Source organism: Haliotis cracherodii, unplaced genomic scaffold, assembly GCF_022045235.1.
Source record: "Haliotis cracherodii isolate W230 unplaced genomic scaffold, xgHalCrac1.p SCAF_3, whole genome shotgun sequence".
Taxonomy (NCBI): Eukaryota; Metazoa; Mollusca; class Gastropoda; order Lepetellida; family Haliotidae; genus Haliotis; species Haliotis cracherodii.
In genome coordinates, this window is record NW_027266286.1 from 52289618 (window position 1) to 52312575 (window position 22958).

Consider the following 22958-nt stretch of genomic DNA (forward strand, 5'->3'; position numbering starts at 1 on the left):
TGACTATACTCACCGACAAAAGAAACGCCTACACTATTCATGTTGGTTAATATATGAATTACTCATTTACAAGAGATATTAGATTGGTTGGATGCACAAACGAACAAACCGTTATGGTGTGTGAACCGACGCTCATGGACGCATCACATGTGACGTCATAGGTCCATGACTCGACATGCATCAGGATTAGGTGGTAAATATTGGAAATCACGTGCAGCATATCGCGATAAGAATAATGGCACTGTGGTAACACTTGACTGATTGTTAGTTTGGTCATAAAGTACACATTGGAAACATTTCTTCTTAACATACATATTTCTCCATATGTTTTCTTTTGTTGGGGAGTTTATAAACCAACAAACACTTTGTTAAACACGTTAAACATGTATCTATCCTGAAAGGACGAAATATAATAAGGACAGAAACGCAATTTGTGGAACAAAGGTCGATTTTTCAACCTTGTAGAGAAGTTGTTTTTCTACTCAATTTATAGATTATAAAGAACCAATTGGCCGAAAATGTCTCTCATAAAATCATGGTGAGAAAATTTATGACACAAAATGCATCATATTTTCCATGAAACAAGGATAGGGCATGATCAGATACATGCCCTTAATCGTGGCTCACGACCTGACCATAATCTGCTTTGCTTTTTACAACCATAATGTGCGAAACCAAAGTAGGCTCGTTTGTGTCGCAAACAGAGGATTTAACTGATTTTCCGATACGAAAATGTAACTTATTACCGCAATTCCCCGTAGTAACCAAAATGGCGGAGACAATCTGACCAATCAGAGCCCACACCATCTGTTTCTGCTGGTCTGCTCTGACGCCTGGAACTTTGATTTATCGATCCAAATGATTAATTACATAACACTGTCTGCTTTAATCATATTAGTAATTGCGTTGTTTCCAAGGCACCCTAAGGTATTCGCAACGTGAATCCTTGTCAGATCGATGTGGATTTTATTTGATTATCTCAATTTCTATGGAAACGGAGTTTCCGGTGGGCCGAAATACCTGTTTGTCTTTCCCTTCTGTCAGTATGACCCTAAAGACTAGCAACTCTCAACAGCGTGGAATGTAATTTTCTCAATTGCATTTAAAGAGAGAAGTCGCAAAGAGCCAGTGTATGGAGCTGTGGAGAAAGCACTCTCGCAGTGCAAGTTGCCAACTTGCGTACTGGCTCTATCTAATTCAGGCGATCCACGGGTGTTGCTTCACTCTTAAAGCTACGAAACGCGCAACGTAGGCTTGAGGCTTAGTTCGTAATTTTACTTTGTTCACAAATAAGCTATTATGGGGGTAACATTATCTTCTGTTTACGATTATGGCAACACTGCTAAACAGGTTGGTTCTGGGAAGATGTTGAGAGATGAGAGCTATGTCTGAGAAATGGCAGATCAAACAAAAAATAAATGTGTTATAGTATTTACCGAGTCTGTTATGATGATTGGAAAACGCCTTTATCTGATAGATTTAGATAAGAAAACAAGAAATTCACATTTTTTTAATTTTAACTTTGCTGTTCTGATGCCTATGAAATAGTTCCTTTTGAATGTAACATTGAAAGTATATTTTCGCTAATATCCATATGACCCTGTGATGTATTGAAGATAGTTGGGAAATGTCCAGGCATCTGATGTTTATATTTGCTTCTGTGACGTAAAGTGTTTACTTGCGAATTGAAATTTTCAAGGTTATTATTTTAATATTTGCCCCTGTGACCAAAGGATGCACAGGTCATTGTAACATTCATGGTATATTCATATTGATATTTGCCTTGCGATGTATAAGAGATGCTTCTGAAATCAGTCACTTAAAATGTCTAATATTCATATTTGTCTCTGTGCAATTACGGAAATTCTTGGGAAAAATAATGATTTTTCATATTTGTCTGATAAACAAAGGAAATGAAGGACTTAATTTATTATTCATATTTGCTAAAGTCCTTTGTTCTAAACCCAACATGTTAAATGTTACTGAATGTTTCACAAGGTTAACAATACCATCTCTATCCATGCCATCCTCAACTGAGTTGAAAGCTCCTACGTTTAGCTTTTAACCCAGATGCATGCAACACACTGAGACCAGTCAAGGTCATAACAGCCACTGATAACTATCCTCGTCGGCAAGACGTATGCTCATAAAAACCCATCATATGTCAGATGTCGATCAAGTCTTAAAGGGCAAATTCTTTCAGCAACTCTCGACAAGATCATGTATATAACGAAGCTGTGGCCTCAACTTATGAAGAATACACACACTCATGGAAAAATGATTGACATTTTCAAGAAATACCTGCTGGCCGACATTGTTTATACTTGATAGTTCTTAAAGGAAGGGCTCCCTTTCTACCAGTTAAGCCAATATTGCATGAGGAAAGACGGTAGATTAACATAGCACAACATATTCCTACTAAAATTTGTCATCAAGCCGAAGGTCAAAAATAAGGTTGACATTAAAATACGTTTATGAGTTCCAACCTTTGTCCTCGTCTCTCTCTCTCTCTCTCTCTCTCTCTCTCTCTCTCTCTCTCTCTCTCTCTCTCTCTCTCTCTCTCTCTCTCTCTCTCTCTCTCAAGCAGCTTCACCATCTTGTGAGAAGATGTTTTATATCAGAGATCAGAGACCATATATATATAACGGTATATGGTCTCTGTTTATATGTACATCAAGAACCTGGAAAGTTGAGGCATAGCCTAGATGAATGTTTCAGGACAGTGAGTGAGTGAATGAGTGAGTTTATTGCCGCTCCGTATTTGTCCCATAACGTACAGATGGTCTTATGTGGAAGAAGTGACCTCTGACCCAGGGACCACTCTGAGGAATCCTACATCTACTCTCACGGGTAAGAATGTTTATAGACCAAAGATCATAATCGGGAATTTGATCCACGAACCCGCGAATCCTGGTAGCTAAGGGAAATAACTCAGATCATTGATCTCGGAGTAACTGAAGGTAATGCGAGAACATAGAGCATATTTTCTCAAAAGCAGATCTCCCGGTTCAGAGTAAGCGAGACGGCGTTAAATAAGACGTATAACTTGTACCTGACCAAACTTTCCAGATCTTACCTTTAATGGTTCCGTGACCTTAGTCTGACGTATTAACGAGATACTTTATTGCCGCTAGCACCATCCAAACACTTAAATTAAGCAGTACAAATAATTTGCACACAAACAACGATAGAGGGGACTTTTATGAGACTTTAACAACATGGAGTTTCTATTAAGCACAGGCTTCAGATAACTTCACAAAAATGTTATTCTCGAATATATTTTTACCGCGTTATCATGCCCCAGTTTCAATCATTAGATAGCTATTTCCTTCTTGAAGACATCACTTCGTGAACCTGATAGCATGTCCCTTCCCTCTATATCGCCTTTCGTTGTCTATAACGTCTGACAGCGCACTTGAAACGTGCAGGAGATATCATAGATGAGTGCCCGGATGTTAAATGCCTGCAAGACTCTCGGCTTTAGGTCCCCGGAACGTGTGTGTCGGGTTTAAGGACTTGTTTGTGAGATGGTATCGGATTAATGTGACATAATGGTATTTACATGGTGTCGTGTTTCTCTTGACATGAGTTGGCATGTGAGGAAGAGGCCGGTGGTCGATCAGGGCGGAGTGACATCACAAATAATGTTGAGAAACTGTATGTACATACTGCCTTGTTGTTTGGTACAATGTCATGTTGAAGGAGGAGTGTGGGTGCGACAGAATGTCGTTTCGCGCTCACGGTCAGCAATTTTCGAACTGTTTTACGTCAGGCTGTCTAGAACCCAGTCTGGGCTAGGCACCCAGTGAGTGACCAATGATCTCCGGATCCTGACACAGCTAAGGGGGATACTTCTGCATCGGGAAATGTGGCACATTAGCCCATGAGGCAACCCCACCCATGTAGTAATGTTAAAGACATGGCGTGGTTGTGGTATGACAAACGTTTGCTTACTTCAAAATTCGACACTTTCTGGTACCCATACATGACGGCTTGTCCTGGTTCATATAAGGGGCACGGGTGGTCCAGTCGTCTAAGGCGCCGCAATTTGCTGTGCAGAGTTGCGTTCCTTGGGCACGCCAGAAACCTATGATTGTGGGTTCGAATCCCGGTTCGAACCGATTATGTTTCTAGGTTTGTCAGCGCCATACCCGTGCTCGTGGGTTTCACCGAAGCGGTAAACGTCTGAGACCTGCATCACTTCGGGCTTACCTCCCACATTAAGCTGACACGCCGTGATATAACTGGAATACTGTTACAAGCGGCGTTAAACCCAACTCACTCACTCACTTATATATAGAATGACCCATGTAGTGTAACAGAAGATCTTCTAAACCATCTATCCTGATCACCGTCGCTTCATCTACTTCTGTCTCGTATGATCGTACCGTATGCTTCCAAATCTGACGTATAAATCTGTTATGTTTTTTTCAATCTTAAACGTATCCTCCCCGTGTTAAGTGTTATACTATTTTGTCATTCTTTATGACTCATGCTTAAGTTACGAAGCGAATTGTAAAAGTAATATCCTGCATTATTATCACTAACGATAAATTTCCCTAGTCTTTGTTCACATACAAATCATGAACGTCCGTGAGAAAACCCTGATTGAAAACCCTGATATCTAAATCCGGTTGCCTCCGTGACGAGGAACCGATCATGTTACCGTCTCGGACATTCATGATTTCAATTATCTAATCTCCGTGAAGAGAATAATCAGGATAATTTAGTCGTGAGGAGCCTTTTTACCAGTTTGAAAAGGTAATCATGCAATATACATTACACTACATTACATAACATTACATACGCATGCTTAGTTATTACCAAGACCGCCTCCGTGGTCTAATGGTAGAGCGTCCGCCCGGAGAGCGGAAGGTCCGGGGTTCGATCCCCGGCCGCGTCATACCTAAAGTCGTTAAAAGATGTTACTTGTTGTTACCCTGTCTGGCGCTCGGCATTAAGGGGCTAAAACAAGGACTGGTCGGCTCGGTATTCATGTTTAATTGCGGCATGGTATCTCAGTGAGCTAGCACTATATCGGCATCAGTCTGGACTAGGATAAGCAGCCACAAAAACACACACACACATACATGCACGTCGCTATATAAGTGCAATAATCTTGGACGCGACGTTAAACCCAATTTCACCTCACCTCACCTAGTTATTACCAGCGGCTGTGCCACTTCAAGGACGGGCCAACGTGTATATGCCACATAGTGAGTGGTATTGAAGCACAAACACAGAAATGCGTAAATACGTTAGCCGTTAATCCAGTGATTGACAATATGAGCATCGAAGGGAGTAGAGAAGGGGCTAAACGTTCACTGGTAGTGGGGAATGGTTATCCCTCTTACTGCGGAGTTATTTTCTGTCGCATATGTTAACTTTAAAATGGGCTTGCATCCATTTATATTCCTGTAAATTCCTTGTAACAAGGGGCGGTCGTGTAGCCTAGTGGTTAAAGCGTTCGCTCGTTCCGCCGAATACCCGGGTTCAAATCCCGACATGGGTACAATTTGTCAAGCCTGTTTCTGGTGTCCCCCGCGGTGATATTGTTGTAATATTGCTAAAGGCAGCGTTAAACCATACTCACTTACTCACTTGGTAACAAATTATCTTCTGACCGTCAACCCAAGCAAAGGGTTCAACCTGCTTTAAACAATTACCCTGCCTATGAATAAACGATTAACGGTGCATCAGTCATATACAGTAAACTACGGTTATAACGAACTCAAAGGGACCTCTAATTTTAATTCGTTATAACCGTAATTCGTTTTAGGCATATGTACAACATCTATACAGAAAATGGACGGCACCAAGAAACAGTTCGTTGTATCCAACAGTTCGCCATAAGCGTGTTCGTTATAAACGTAATTTACTGTATATTCTACCCCTACAAGTAGAGGGTTCGCCCTGCTTTAAACGTTACTCCTGCACGTACAAGAAATTCCGCGACGTCGTCAACGTTATCCGGACCCCGTTTGACAAAGCGGCCTCAACGCTCGGACACTCTCCGCTATATCCGTTAAACCTGAGATTACGGAGACTTAGACTCTGTTGGTCAGCTCCGCGTGTGCCGGCGGGCATGGCACATGGTCACATTTAACGATGTTTTATTATAATGTAAATCAATATTGCACTGAGGCTTAATTTGATCGTACAAATTATCGTTAACCTTACTCTGTCTTCTTAAACCTCGATAAAGAAAAGGGTTGTGTTGAAGTCATTAGAGACTCGGGCACGGGCTTAAAGAGGGCAAGGCGATCAATTAGTTCAGTGCCAGATGGTACACTGACAGCCTCACCATCATTCGCACCTCTAGTCAACATCAGTGGTCGTAAAATGTGGAACAATAAAGAAACGAACATGAATTGAAAATGAAAATGATTTATGTTCGTTGTTGTATACAATGCAAACTGTACTTTCTAAACTGCGTGTCCATATGAATTGTACTCGGCACGTTAATGCATTCGAGACAAATAGGAATTCTAATAGCATTGAGGTACGTCAAGGCCTTACCTTCGCCGCAACCATGTTTTGTTTGTTTGTTGTTTTACGCCGCACTCAGTAATATTCCAGCTATATGATGGCGGTCTGTAAATAATCGAGTCTGGACCAGACAAGTGATTGATATCATGAGCATCGATCCACGAATTCTGGATTCGATGACATGCATCAATCAAGTCAGCGAGCCTGACCACCCGATCCCGTTAGTCGCCTCTTACGACAAGCATAGTCGCCTTTCACGGCAAACATGGGTTGCTGAAGACCTATTCTACCCCGGATCTTCACGGGTGTCGCAACCATGTAAATGTATTCACATGATTTAGAAACCTTTAAATAGGATGAATGTGCAGATGTCGATGTGGAGGGTGTGTGAGTGGTTGGGTGATAAAAAATAATGAATTTATACACTTCATTTAATTTTAACTTTCGACATTTCGTTTTATAATCCCATCTTTGGATGAACGCCGTTCTCGTTTTAGTCTCTAGTATATTAACCCAAATACACCAAAGTAAAGTTGTATCTCTATGTTAAAGATGTGCCCCAATAATTTCCTCTTTGTGAACGATCGTGGCTGTTTACTTTCGCTCCTCATGTAATCCTCTTTTCCGAGGTATTAAACAGGAGGGGGCGTGTTGTTGAAGTAAGCATGGGTTCACGGAAGCCCGCTAAACACTTACGCGACAACACGGTGTACATTGTGATATCAGGCTTGTGAAATCCCTTGTGGCTGAGCGGAACGAGTGCGTAGGGCCATTTAGGCCGGGGCCATTCAACAGAAGTGTACCTTTGCACGACTTGACACAGTACTTCATATATTTTGCTTTCTCGGTGTGCCTTTAATCCATGATCATTGCCAACAAGGTGTGCCCTCTCCACGGGGTGCTATTGTATGCCACCCGGTACAAGCCACGACAGCAGATCTTCAGAGTGCAGGAGCATACAGTCATGGCCTAACACACACGCAGTCGATTAGAAAGACGAGTTTTTTTTAGTCCTTGAATTTGTTCACAAGTGACATTCACGCCTATTTGAATCAACTCGTGTCATTAAAACACGCGCACCTGCTTAGTCAGAGGAAACTTTCGACTTAATACACTTCTCGCTTGCAAACTTTTGAACAGTTTTCCTTCCAGCTCGTGTAAATGTCAAGTGTGTCATTAAGCCTTCTTCAGTTACTATGGAACCATAAAGTTTGAAATTAGATTTTTATAATTGATCGTTTAATACGTTTCCTTGTCCTAATTTGAGGCATGTCAATGGCAATGACTATTCATTTTCTGGGCCACTTTATGTAAACATGTATCTCACACTTATTCTAAAGTTGAATAGTGTCGATCGACCCGTGAAGATTCGGGGTAGAATAGGTCATCAGCAACCCATGACTGCCGTAACAGGCGACCAATGGGATCGGGTGATCAGGCTCGTTGACTTGGTTGATGCATGTCATCGTAACCAAATTGAGTAGATCGATGCTCATGATGTCAGTCACTGGATTGTGTGGTCCAGACTCGAGACTCCAGACCTCCGTCATATAGATGGAATAGTGCTGAGAACGGCGTAAAACAACAAACAAACAAACCTGAAGTTGAAACAATTAAGACGTGGATGTTTAAATATCTACGAGATGCAAGAAGGTCCGGTTGTAGAAGAGCACCATATTTCGTTATGTGGAGTTACCTCCCTTTGCCTCCAGGATCCGGTGTTAATAGGATAGGATTCAATACGGTTATGACGGTTTCCTGTCAGCACAACATCCTGCTCAATGGATTCAGCGTAATGGTCGGCGTCATCGAAATCCCATATCAACATGCTGTGATAACTAAAATACTTCTTGTTTGACACTTTCCTACTGAACTACTGCTCAAAGCAGGTTAACCCAACTCACTCACCCAAACATTTGCGGATATAATGTTATTGATTTCAGTTCAGATCTTACAGTTTGTTGAATGGACTCATATGTTCCTGTGGCAATATGAGGATGTCTACACGGATAATACTGGCCTCTACTTGACGTGGTATTTCTTATTTCTTCAAATACATGACATCATTTTAAGTCCTGATTTTGATCAGCACTTTATGTCTTTATCGGATTCAAACAGTAACATGATATAAATACTGTTGATATTCCGTACCTGATTAAGCTTTTAGCGTTTTAACAGATCCACGTTAAGTTGTGTATACAACTCTAGTCGTATCTACACTGGGGCAGTAGCTTACATACATGTGGTAAAATTAGCTGTATATCGGCAAACACACACTACCCAATGTCCACAAGAGGTGTAGCACACGGCTACATGCTTTTTTTCTTTAAAATGTTTCAAAAATCTTAGTTCACCTGGCTGTAAACTAAGAACCGAATATCGTCAACATTTATTTTTTCTGCTGACTGACAGATTGGTTGTGAGTCTTGACACTCCTTAGCACTGGCAGCGATCCACGACTATTTATAAGTCGTCATAATGCAAACATGACAGGTATGAAATATGATATATATTTAACATGGCTGGGGACGCCTGTTTCCGCCAAGCTCCATTACAAAGACATTCAGCGAGATCGTTGACAAAGACCCAGCATTTAACTGGTTAACAGAGGCCGTGTCTGAGGTTTGTTCTGTACAATGGCTGTGGTCAAGGTTCATCAGGTATTGACAGTGTTTCGTTGTTGGTCGGAACTAAGTGAAGCAGAGTTAATTCTCTACCTGTAAACAGTGTCAAATTAGGGAGCTGTGGGGGACAGAATAGCCTGTCAGTGTGTGTGTGTGTGTGTGTGTGTGTGTGTGTGTGTGTGTGTGTGTGTGCGTGCGTGTGCGCGCGCGTGCGTTCGTGTGTGCGTGCGTGCGTGTGTGTGTGCGTGTGTATTTGCGCGCGCGCGTGCGTGCGTGCGTGCGTGCGTGTGTGTGTGTGTGCGTGCGTGTGTGTTTGCGGTTGAGTTAATTTGTAACAGTTCTACCTCAGGTTCTAAACACTGAAGTGTGTGAGTGAGTGAATGAGTATGGTTTCACGCCGCCTTTAGCAATATTCCAGAAATATCACGGCGGGCGACACCAGAAATGGACTTCACACATTGTACCCATGTCGGGAATCGAACCCGCGTCTTCAGCGTGACGAGCGAACGCTTTAAGCACTAGGCTACCCGACTGCCCCTCTACACACTTAAAAGAAGTGTTCACTGGGGATCCTGAAAATATTGGAAGTCCAACTGTCACCAACACCGGGTGGTCATAAATTAATGTGTAACCTTGACCCCTTCCATTACCGTAAACCCCATAGTTTAACATAGTCACACCTCTGAGATGACCGTGGGACGCTGGACGATTGGGTGTCACCGGGCCTTGATGATGTAGATTGCTGCTCATGCAGTCAACCACTGATTTTATTCATTTTGTGGCTTAAAACATCACTCAGTTCACTAGTCCCAAATATCGGACTTTGGATGCCCTGGTTGGCATCTGCAGATGCTTTTGACTTGTGTTCATATGTGACAACACATGTCAGGTTTCTGGGGATTAAGCGGAATTCGCAAGAGTGTTACCTTGACACCGCTTTTATTCCGAAAGTCTTCGAAGAAAAAGCCGTGTTGTAGTTCGGATTAGGGAACATTCTCCCAATAATCCTTAAGACCTTGCAAAATGAAACATAACCCGTCACGTCATTAATAGTCTATATTCATACCAGCAGTTCCTCTTAAAACTAAAGATTCCATCTTATCTGCTCGACTCTCGTCTTCCCCCTACAGATTTGCATCAGATCCCTGATAATCTCTTTGGAAATGCTGTGGAATATCTCGTATAGCCAATTATATGTTATCCCCGCCAGATGTTGGGGATATAGGTATCGTTTAGGAAGTCTGTAAACGAAAATACCGGAACACCAAAGGCATTACTTCTAGCGTAGATCTAGAGAAAGGTCTCCTATTTTGTCAGTTGTGGGTAATGCTTTCCTATAGGAAGCACCTAGGTCATCGGAGCTAATTTGGAATCAAAATAGCATACAATTACATCTGGTTGAATTTTTACTTTCAAATGAGGATTAGGAGGTTTTAGCGCTAATTGTGTGTCTGCTGCACTCGATAGGGGTGTCAAAAACAGCCGGGGGAGCTTTCAGTGCGGACTTCGTGAACCTGAATGTTGGAAGCGTTATTCTAACAGTGTTGTCGAGAATGTCAATGTTTTAACACAGACAGTGACGAAGCTGGTATATCTAAGATATTGCTTTGTTTATTTGTATAAACAAGCTGCGATGTATTGACTTTGAGCCCGGCACGGAATGTGCTTTTCAACGCAGAGAAAACTTGTTGTTTTTTATCTTCAGGATATTTATCTTATCTTACTGTACCTGAAATTGTTGTATGTATTCACGAAGGACTCATGACCCCTGCTCTATCAGTGGAGACAGCTTTCTGAAACAGAATTGATTCCACTAAAAAAAGAATATTCAGAAAACTACGTGTACGTGTTCTCTGACACCTGCTTTCTGTACTTCCGGTTTTCCCGGAATAAATATGCGCACAGTACATTTAGTTCGAGTCACCGAGTTTGCAATTCACCGCAACTTCCACTCAAATACTTCCGCCTGAAACCAATAACACAAGTGTTCCCCTCCGTGTTCATGACCTCCCCCGTGGCCTCGTGGTAGAGCGTCTGCCCCGGAGAGTGGAAGGTCGGTTCCATCCCCGGTCGCGTCATACCAAAAGACGCTAAATGATGGTACTTGTTGTTTCCCTGCCTGGTGCTCGGCATTGGCGGTTCGGCTCGACATGAGTCTACAGTGCCTGAGGTTATCCATGTTAAAACTGGTACCTCAGTGTGCTAGCACTATAAACCCGGCACTTGTCTGGAACTGTACGTGCAAGCAGCCACACACACACGTGCATTCATGCACGTCCCTTAATAAGTGCGACGTTAAACCCCATTTTACCTCCGCCTTGGTCACATAGATCTGGAATATCGGGAGTCTTGTGCTCAAAAACAAACTATCCTCTGCGCAAAATTCCACAACATATTCAATTAAATTTTTATTTTTAATTTACGTTTTCTTTGGGAATGCTATAAAGTGAAAACTTCAAAGTAAGTTTTTAAAATAAAACGATTACCAAAAATAATGACAAGTCGTGAAATTGTACGCGTGGCTTCAAACCAGTAAAGTCTTTGGAATTCATATGACAAAAGACTGGGAAGAAATAATGTTGAAATATTTCCCTCTCTTAAATCTGCTGGTGTTTATTATTTTCTATTACAAAAGAACGTCTGTGTAATGAGGTGAGGACAGAGCGACACATGGTAAACTCATCACTGTACGTCTACCGCGGGGCGATCCCTCTGAGACACTGCTTTTAGTCGTTGGTAATAGGAATTCCTCAGGGAGAGGAGCTTACCGCCAATGTCGAACAAGCTTGTTAAATGGTTTCTCTATTGTAATGCGCAGCCGTAAGGACGCATTTCAAACATCGACAAACAGGACCCAAGATAAGGAACTCGGTATAGATTAGCAGAATAATTTACGAACTACCATTTGTAGAATATTAGGTTTAAAATCGATTTACATCCGAATGACATAAATTGAAACGATGACCGTGTTTATGAAGTTAACGTGAATTGGATTTAGGTTTGAAACAATTTAATCTTGTTTCACATGTTGGGTTTTTTTGTAGAACAGACTACAAACTCACTTCGTTTTTCGACCATGCTCACTGAACTTGCAATGAAAGATGAGCTTTTTTGGTGAGGGTTATAACACATATGCTAAGTATATTAGAAACACCGTGTGAATTGCTTTTTGAAATATAAGTGTACTCTCGTCGGGCCTCAAACCTGGATATTCAGCTTTAGAAGTGATCGCACGATCTACTGGGCCTCACCTCAATGGTGTAAATAGATAAGAGAAGAGAGTTGTGTCCCCTTAGTGGACCAAAACGAGACTAGCTGGAGGTATCGGCGACTCAGTGTACAATATTGGTATGGCATGTTCCATGGCGGCACTACCAGGTTTAATGTCTTGGTAAGCCGAGAGACAACCATTAACAATATGTTATCTGTTCAAATGCCTTGTAATTCGACGGCAACTGTTGCAATAAATTTGTAAAATAGTTTTTATTCGGAAAACATCGGAACAGTGCTGTAAACAAGGAAGGACTGGCTCTGTCATAGAACAGGTATACATTTTAGTTCCGATTGCTGAGAACAAACGGACAGAAAACGTTAGTATTCTTCCTTTTAATTTCCACCTAATTCTATATGAAGAACAGGGGCGCGTTTGGGAAAGTTGGCAATGGTTTTGATATTTGTAACAAAAAAATACATTGGTGCGAGGTGCTTTTCGTAAAAAAAACCATAATTATACGTGTTGCATGGGAGTTATGTTATAACATTGCCGCAACATAAAATACAACGTTACCATAACTTAAAATAAAACGTTGATATACCATAAAAAAACGTTACCATAACGTAAAATACAATGTTACCATAACGTTAAAAACAACGTTACCACAACGTACGTTCTCATAACATTGAGACGACGTGAAAATGACGTATTACAACGTCTGCCCACAACGTTACGTTGTCACAACACAAATGGGATTCCACAGAATGACGTTGTATGAACGTAATATCATAACATTGTGACAACGTGAAAATGACGTATTACAACGTCTGCCCACAACGTTGTCACAGCACAAATGGGAATGACGTTGTATGGACGTAATATCATAACGTTGTGACAACGTGAAATTGGGGATGTACTTTCATACTTTGTTTCGGATGGCGTGGTGGCTGTTGGTCAACGTCAGGCTCAAACTGCTATCATAATGTTCAAAAAATGAAGACTGCGTGTGTGTTAACGTTTTCTTGTAAGAAAAAATAGAATGTTTTTATCATGCATTTCATGGTCTAGGGATATCTGAATATGCGGCATGTGTAAATAATTGCTTCATTTTCAAAATCAATTGCAGATGTAACGTTATGATAGCTTACAAAGTGACAGCGGAAGCCGTTAAATGTCTGTTTTGAATAGTCTAGTAGGCAGATGTCTATCGACTTTCTGGAGCGAGATGATGTACATCTGAATATTTCGCTAGTGGAACGCTGGTGTGCTTAGTTGCACAGCTTTGCCTATTTTTGAATTGATAAGTACATTCGTATTTTAGTGTAGAAACAGCTGTGTTTAGATAGCATCTGTCCAACGTACTTGACACGGGACGAGGGCAGGCTGTAATAAGACGTCCTGCTGGGATCAAGGCTCCGTTCCATAAAGTAATTTTAGCGTTACGATCATCGTAAGTCTACGCTGCGGTGTGGGAGTTACGATCGCCTTAGCTCATATAGTTTGTTTCGACTTTGAAACACCTTAAATCCGGACCGTTCAAAGTGAATGAATATTTAAGGAAGAATGGGCGACTTGTATCACTGTTGACATAAAGTCGAATCTACAAAGGGGCATCTCTACTCAGACAGAGACATATCGATGATTTCATTGGTCGACGTGCAGAGTTACGTCCCTTAGGTGAAGTTCAGTGCCAGATCGTCCTGATAATGATCACTGGTCTGTCTAAAGAAAACAACACTCAATTTCTCCCTTACATTCTCACTATACTACAAATGTAATTAAGTGATAGCTGAATTGAAATTGAAATTGACCCAAAAAAGAATTAGCTAGGATAAGCGCCATTCTCGTATCCACGTGTTTCTCCGAATTGGTAATTAATCGTGTGACCTGCGGCACTTTGGGCGTTTTTCCAACATTTATCTGGCAGGAATATTGTCCGAAGGAACGTTACACCCAGCACCAAGCCTCCCCCCCCCCCCCTCCCTTGAGCACGCCAGAATCCTATGTGATCGTAGGTTCGAATCCCGTTTCGCCCCGATTATTTTTCTGGTTTTGTCAGCACTATATCCCTACTCATGGGTTTCTCCAAAGTGGTAGTAGTTTAAGACCTGCATCACTTCGGGCTTTCCTCCCACATCAAGCTGACACTCCGTGATATAACTGGAATTCTTTTTTCAAAGCGGCGTTAAACACAACTATTTATTTATCTTGGAAGTCAGATGTGCAGTGCAATAACGTTCAACTGTATGCTGTTTGGTTCTAATGCATTTGCCTGCACTTCAACCCAAACCCATCAGCAACAGCAAAAAAGCAGTTTATTCTTTAATCGAGAGCAAGTATGCATACTTTATTCTGGTAAGACGATCCCTATTAGGTACACTATAATTGATCCAAGTAACGATGGCTAGAGAGATTTATTTCAGACATGTTTATCAATATTCCGTTTGATAAATAATTTGGTACACATATATTGTGCTTCCAACATTAATATTTAGTGAAATATGAGTTACAGCAAATGGCTCTCTCTGTATATTTGTTTGAAGCCTTTTTCTCATATATTATGTTTGTAAGTGGAGTATCAGGTACGTAGCCTCGTTGTCTTGAGAGAATGGGCCACTCGTTCCATTGTAAAGGTTCAATGACGTCATCGTCAAATTCTTCCAACACACAATATTTGTATTAGAATAGGTTTTACTTTATTCGGATCTGGACTGCGTGTTAGGACACACGTATGCATGTGTATGTCAGTGAACGCAATGTACAGTGCATGAAATGTGCATAACAGGGCATGTTCTTTTGCGAAAGATGAACACCTTCTCAAAATGGCGAGAAATTGATCCGCGTAGGCACAGGTGTGTTCGCTTGCTCCTGTGTTCGAGGATGTAAGTAAATACCAAAACACCGCCATAGCGATGGTCTCAAAAAGGCCAGAGCATATTTCTCTGGGGCTAACGCATTGAATCATCTGCTGTAAATGGGAGTGCGGATTGGAAACACTCATTGTAAATTCCGGACACCGAACGACTAGTATAGTCTGTTTCGTTATTCACCACGCATTGCAAGGAGCATTGACTCCAAGAAATATCCGACATTGTTCCGGAACACGCTGTAGTACCCCAGTGTGATGTCTCGTTCTAACTCGGCCCTTTCCGTCTAGAACGCGTTCTACAGTCTCCGCACGAACAGCTGTAGGTGCGTCGAGCTCCTCCCCAGCACGTGGCACCTGTGTTGCCCTCCTGGTTTCAGCAGTGCCACGTACCAGTGCGCAAGCGACCATTACAAGAAGCTTGGAAATTTTCCCTCAAGCCCCAGATGTATAGTGACATTTAGTCTTTTGGAATACCATTCTAGTGGACTGGGATAAGTTTAGGGCGGATTTTTTCAAATGAAGTTACTTTCGTTTGTTTAATAACACCCGTGATGATCCGGGGTAGAATTGGTCTCCAGCAACCCACCCTTGCCGAAACAGGCGACTATGCTTGTCTTAAGAGGGACTATGCTTGTCGTTAGAGGCGACTAACGGGATCGGTGGTTAGGCTCGGTTACTTGGTTGATGTATGTCATCGTATCCCAATTAGATCGATGCTCATGATATCAATCACTGGACTTTCTGGTTCAGACTTGATTATCTCCAGACCGCCTTCGAGATTGCAGACCAACGGGGGGGGGGGGGGGGCAGCTACACACGTTACCAGTTACATGATAGTTGAAATAAAAATGAAATTAAAATGACAAACAAACTACACAATTAAGCTTGGGAAGAATATTCGGCGTCACGACAGTTATCACGTGTTTGTAAACATAACGGTCAGTCAGTTGCGAGTTCAACTCCATGCATGGTTGTAGGCTGCCTAGCACAATTGGGAGTTACGACTGGTGGCAGCGATAGCGATAGTGTACAGTGCTCCGCGAACAAAAAAAGGCCATCACTGCGATGAGCTTGAAGCTTGCGTGAGTCAGCTTTCCCATATTAGTAGACGGGAGCCCAGTCAAACTACAATTAGGGCCCTAATACCCTCAGTCGGAGTTACGAGATTGGTTGGTTGCTTAAAATCTATGTGATAGTGATTGAATGACAGTAATGCTCTCGTGTGTTTGTAAACTCCGGGATAATAACTAGATACCAGCCAGCACGTCAGTGAGACTTGATGAATGTATGCCGCTACACGATGTTCAATATGGATTCGAACCCGTACTGTCCCAATGACTGATTGATAACTACACGTCTCATATATGCGTTCGTTAGGCCTGGCGTGGGAACAGAATATAAGTGATCATACGCAGTAAAAAAATAACTTTATTTTAATTGCCATGTATACAGAGTATTCATTTGGTTAGGTAAAAAATGTTTTCCCAAGCATTAAAATGTGGCCAACTGCGAAATAGCCACGTCGCTGCCTAATGTCACTGTGTAAACATCATTTACATAGAACATCATATTCACTGCTAATGTAGCGTGATGGTATTGTAATGCACTGCCACAATAGCCGCTTATGTCAGTGCTGAGTGGAGCCAGAGTTTGCCAGAGTAAAAAGAACAAGCAACGTGACTGCATATATGTATAGTTTAGCCCATTATTCTGTGTTTATTTAACTGGAGGGAGGTGGCATGTTCCCACGAGTTATTTCGAAACCCTGACACTCTACATTACTGGCAATGAACCCGCTCAACTGTGACCAACCTGTTGATTATTTGAAAACAAATGCTAATATATTGTAATACTGTTATAACATCCCAGATGATATGTTTTCGTCCGGTTGCCAGTTTTGTGTAGCGTGCATTAGCTGTTTACGTGTTTGGGTGTACCTCGTTCAACTGATGTTGAATTATTTATATCACCTTGGCATGAATTTTATTATGAGGTAAATATATTTCGGTGTTGTCGTAAGGGCTAGGCGACTTACGGGATCGGGGGATCAGGCTTGCTGACTTGGTTGATGCATGTCATCGTATCCCAATTGCGTGGATCGGTGCTCGTGATGTCCATCACTGCATTGTCTGGTTCAGATTCGATTATTTACTGACAGCCGTCATATAGCTAGAATATTGCTGAGTGTGGCGTTAAACAACAAACAAACAAATATATTATGGTGCATGTACTATAGTTAGTGGTGTGTGACATATCTCAAGCAAACGTGAGAAATGAATAACAATATGAAAGATCGAACGGTTTCATAACAAGAAGAGTAAGTATTATCCTTGCCTGTCGCACAGTCCCTTCCGCGCACCCTTTACAAAAATGATGTAGACCTAGATAAAGCATGTCTAAATGTTCCACGGTGAGTGAGTGGGATAATGCCCCTTTTAACAGTATTCCAGTTACAACACTGCGTGTCAGCTTAATGTGGGGGGAAAGCCCGAAGTGATGCAAGTCTCAGATGTTTACCACTTTTGTAAAACCCACGAGCACGGATATGGTGCTGACAAACCTAGACACATAACGTGGGCGAACCGGGATTTAAACCCACAATGCACGGTTGTGCACAGCCTTAGACGGCTGCATGGGCCACCCGTGCCCCAAAGCTCTCTACAGGTTCAGGAATGTATAATGTGATTTATAATTGATAATGACCCCAGTATGTGTAGCACAAACGCAGATGTTCATTTTCATCTCACTGTGGTGCTCCTTTTAAATTTAAATGGAATTTGTTTTCATCAAAATTAAATATTTTTAGAGTCTATAAGCGCTGGTCTAACATTGTACCCAAGGACATGTGCATGTAGTCATACATATATATAACAGTAATAGTGTTATTCATTCATTGGCGTAAAACAAAGCAAAAAAGGAAAGTTAAACGTTCATTAAATGGATGCTATATACATTTACCCCCAATGGTTTCTCTCCCGCCTGAAATGACCCCCATGAGGGCATCATTGTTATCACTATCATAGGGCATCATTGTTATCACTATCATAGGCGCTTTGAGTACACCCAGGTGTTGGTCCATTTCAGTTTAAATATGCAAACAACTCCCAGTATATATATTTTTATGTTTTATAGTTCTGTGTTCTAAACAGTTACTTTGGTGCAACCAAGCTCTGTCTCCTATGTAGGGGTGAATGAGCGAGTGAGTGGGTTTAACGCCGTTTTTAACAGTATTCCAGTTATATCACGGCGTATCCGCTTAATGTGGGAGGAAAGCCCGAAGTGATGCAGGTCTTAGACGTTTACCACTTCGGTGAAACCCACGATCCCGTGTATGGTGCTGACAAACCTAGAAACTTAATCGGGAGAGGAGGGGGGGGGGGGGGGGGGGGGGGGGACCGGGATTCGAACCCACAATCATAGGTCTCTGGCGGTGCCCAAGGGACGCAACTGCCAATTAATGTAAGAACTCTTAAGTCATATCAATGTACACAGCGGTTACAAGTAAAATAGACTGCATGGCACCAGGAGTACCAAAGAGAGTTGGCACCACATCCTTGTATTCCAAGTTTATCACACACACACCTATATTTTGGAATTCAAAATTTAACCATCTCCTTTCATAATATATTGCATCCGCGAAAGAGCATTGGATGGACCGACCAAACTGGGGATCGTGTTCTACCCACGAAGTCCTATATAGATATGTATTAAGTCATACATGGTCTGAATATATAGCGAGCTCGCACTGTATATGTACGTGTGAGTGAACCAAATGTATGTTAATATATAAATATATCAGTAAGAAAGATGCATTTAGTCATCCACCATGTTAAATGAGTGTGAGCTAAGAAAACAAAACATGAAATAGATAATGAGGCCATCTTATTGTATGTTATAGTTCATTCATGAATATGTTCGTACGAAGACACACTTTTTTCATTTATATTCTGGCAATACCAATTTAACAAAATATGAATTATGTTGTTCAATTTTGTGGTGAGAAATAGCTGGACTGTGGTAAAAATTGTCTGTATGTTAACATACTGACTGCACATCATCGAGGTTGCATTCAGTAAGACATATAAGTACGATATGATTTTCAGTTAAAACTGATCAATAAAGCGAGACCGGGTCGTGTCATGTTCTTTTTATAGCTCCGTAAGTAATTTAAGACAAGGTGGAAATAAAATAGGTTCACGGAGTTGCATTTGGCGATATGTAGGTTGTAAGGCGCATTTAATACTGTCTAAATACATAGATAAGCGTGTTAACTGTCATATGGTTCATTTTATCTTCCTTATCGTCAGAGAAAAAGATTTCGTTGCGTATCTTGAACTATCTTCCTTCCAACAGAGTTCACACACGTGCTTTGATGCGCGCTATATGATTAGGGCACTGGAGGATTGTGGGTATTGCCGTCCGCCATTTTGTTGTGTGTTTGTCCTGTCCTGTCTGTGTGTGTTTTCACGTGGATAAAAGGTAAGTTTTTCGAGAGCAAATAACCACAAAAACTCCCTCATAGCGACATTAATGTGTGTAGATTACATTTATATCGTAAATATTGCATGAGCAGTGTCTCGCTTTTACTGTGCAGCGAGAATTCGCTGTCGATATCAACTCGTGTTTACTGTAGAGTTAGCCACTGGTTGAGTGCGGAGAATGCTGTATCGAAGCGAGCAATGCCAGCCAACTACCCAGGGTGTTGCGCTACACTGCCTTCAGTGTGGCTTGGGAATAAGTGAAACTAGTGACAAGGTTCGTGTAAAGATGATGTGAAAGTTGTGTTATAATTGTCAGCGTAACATTTAATAGTGTTCGCAAATTCAGATTTTGACAATTCGGCTTCTAAATTTAGAACGTTGTCAGCGAAGAAGCAGGTTGTAGGCCAGATGAGTTTTCATCTGAGAGGTCGAGACGAATATATTTTTATCTGAGACCTGGCAATTTCTTCAATTCTGGCGTTTTTAAATGGAATCATTTTGCTAGCAGGAAAAGAATACAACAAACTTTTTTCATGGAAAGATTATGCCAACCGCGCTTGGTTTGAGGTCTGTGGGAAAGCTCGGGGCAGGTGTTTGGCAGCGAAGTGAAAAATCATTACTTGGGAAGCTAATCAATCCCGGTACTATTAGGATGTCTGCACTCGGTAATGCATGTTTGAACTTGTAGGAAATAATTCCATTTTGTTCCCTGTTCATGCATAGAACAATATGTGAGATTGTCAGAGCTGACATCAATTGGTGGAGGACTAAGGATTGTAGTCTACAGTAGGCAATCTATTAGTAATTCTATGAATGGCGATTACTTAAAATTCAGTCGGAAACACTTTTCTGTAAATGTATTATTTGATCATGTTTTGATATGTCATGTTTTTCCATTGTTGATAATGTCAAATACAGGCCTGGCTACAGTTAACTACCCCTGCTCATTTATTGTATATAAGAATACAGTCTTTTACTTTGTTTATCCATACATTTATGAACTATAATATAAAATACTTCTCTGTAAAACAGATGTTACATTTTTTGTCTTGATGTTTATTCGTTATTATTCTTACAGTAAATCAGTATATCAAAAGTCTATTGTTTTATAAGAAATGTATTGTCACACTTCCTCATCTTTAGTTCAATGAATATCCTCAATTAATATGTTGCTAAATGAAACTTACGTACAAATAGGGTGTTGGCTGCAATGAAACTTTCACCAGTGGACAAAGACCCTTTTTTGTTGCACTTGAAACCAAATACACTTTGTAATTCTATATGCAAATTAGCATGAATCTACATTTCAATCCCAGCCCTTTCTCCTTACATCACAATTTAATCCCAAGTTTTCCCTTTCACACCAGGGCAAGGGGGGCAAATCCTTGTACTTCTGTAAGCTTGTCAATCCAGTAGCCTGTATTGTTGACTCTGAAAGGGTTGTATTAGATCTTGATAAGTAGCTCTGAGCTAATTCATACTGTAGATTAGTTGCCTGGCATTGATCTTAAGATTAGCGGTGGCCAGGTTTTGTGTATGGCTCAACATGGAAATATGTAATATAAGATATTCCCTCTTTGTTTTCAAGGTAATCTTACTTCATAATCAGGAATGAATAACTACCTCTTTTGTTCCACGTTAGAAAGTGGCATTTGGGAGAGGGTTGTTTAGACTTGCACTAGTCACGTAGGGTACTCACAACATCCATGTATTTCCTTTTTGATCAGGAATAGACCGAGGTTGTGCTGGCAGATTTGGAAATATCCGTCTTGTGAAAGAGTGTTTTGGATACAGACATGGAAGTTATGGTGTAAGTTGCCAAATTTAGATAAGATCTGATGGTGAATGTGTGGTTGTTTTGGGGGTAGAGTTGATAAGCTGTACATGCTTTGCATATTTGTGATAAGTTCATCTGAACATTTGCTAACCACGTTCAGTTTCATATGGAAGCATTTTAAAGTTTTCACCTGGTTTAGCAATTACACAAATACCTTTTGTCGTAAAACCAATTGGGCTCGCATTTGGTTATGGTTATCATGGTTTGCAAACTTCAGTAAATTACTTCAAAAATTAACTCTTCAATTTTTAAAGTTCAGGTTCAATTTCCAACCTTTTTAACCATAAATGCTAAACAATCTTATCAACCTACACTTCAAGCATTATATTTTGCCTCGGTTCTTGCACTGGTCCTGGCTTCAACATGTTCAAGTTTGAAGGAGGCCTCAACCAGTTGGGGCTGTGGGGCTAAGTAGCAGTATAACTGTTCTGCTACATATCCTGGTGTTGCAGCTTTTGGTGCTACTACTACTAGATGGTTCAGACTGTTGATGCTTTGATGATACTGGGCTCTAGACTGGAGCATGACTGCACCAATGTACATCGTGTCCATTTCCTGTATTGGATTTTGACCCACAGAACCATATAATAGTGAGCCATGGTTCTAATTGAATATTGTCATAATTTTTAATGACTATGGCACCCAATCTGTTTTAATTTTGTTGAAAAAGTACTTTGTTCAACTTCAAAGTTGATCATACAATTGTACATTTTATATAGAAAGGCATAGCCTATGACTTGACCTGACCAACATTTAAGCATGTTAAGTTTTGCCTAGAAGAGAATAGCGATATATATGTGTTGAATATAATATGGCCTAAAGAGGCTCATTGAAGCTGAAAGCACTGAACGCTTGTTTTAAATTTGTTTGTATTGTCATCATGCATAATTGTATGCTGATGACTTTGAACGTGTTTTCCTGCATAATGTGAAAAAGGGTTACCAAGACGTCAAAGTATATTATTTAATCATCACTGTGCAACATATTTAATTATTATGTTTGTTAATGGCATCAAAGAGTTAATTTATTACAAACTTATCCAGCAAAAATCCAGATTAGAATAGGTCTTCAGCAACCTATGCTTGCCATAAAAGGTGACTGTGCTTGTTGTAGGAGACGACTAACGAGAACGGATGTTCATGCTCGCTGACTGGTTGATGCATCTCATCGTATCCCATTGCCAATTGCGTAGATTGATATTCATGATGTCAATCAGTGTCAATCACTTGATTGTCTGGTCCAGACTGGATTAATTACAGTCTGCAGCCATATAGCTGGAATATAGCTGAGTGGGGTGTTAAATTAAATATTACAAACTTGCATTACCAGTCCCAATACACTGGCATATTCATTTTTATCTATGTCCAATTTTGTCATTATCATCATGATTGTACATGTAGTCATTGAGGGGGAAAGTTGCAGATTTCTACTGTTAGGATGGTTA

At 41.0% G+C, this 22958-nt stretch overlaps 1 protein-coding gene across 15 annotated transcripts in view; it reads left to right on the plus strand.

Annotated features, from left to right (window-relative positions):
- LOC139474225 (CUGBP Elav-like family member 2) overlaps positions 1–22958 on the plus strand; it is a 230921-nt gene that overhangs the window by 151558 nt on the left and 56405 nt on the right. Inside the window, exons 1-2 of one of the 15 annotated variants that reach the window (XM_071257142.1) lie at positions 19594–19675; positions 21405–21487. The exons of 13 other annotated variants lie outside the window; for them this stretch is intronic. In XM_071257142.1, the coding sequence (XP_071113243.1) occupies positions 21474–21487 (14 nt within the window). In that variant the 5' untranslated portion in view covers positions 19594–19675; positions 21405–21473. Of the gene's footprint in view, positions 1–19593; positions 19676–21404; positions 21488–22958 lie in introns of those variants that run through there. One more of the 15 variants, XM_071257144.1, reaches the window with a different exon arrangement.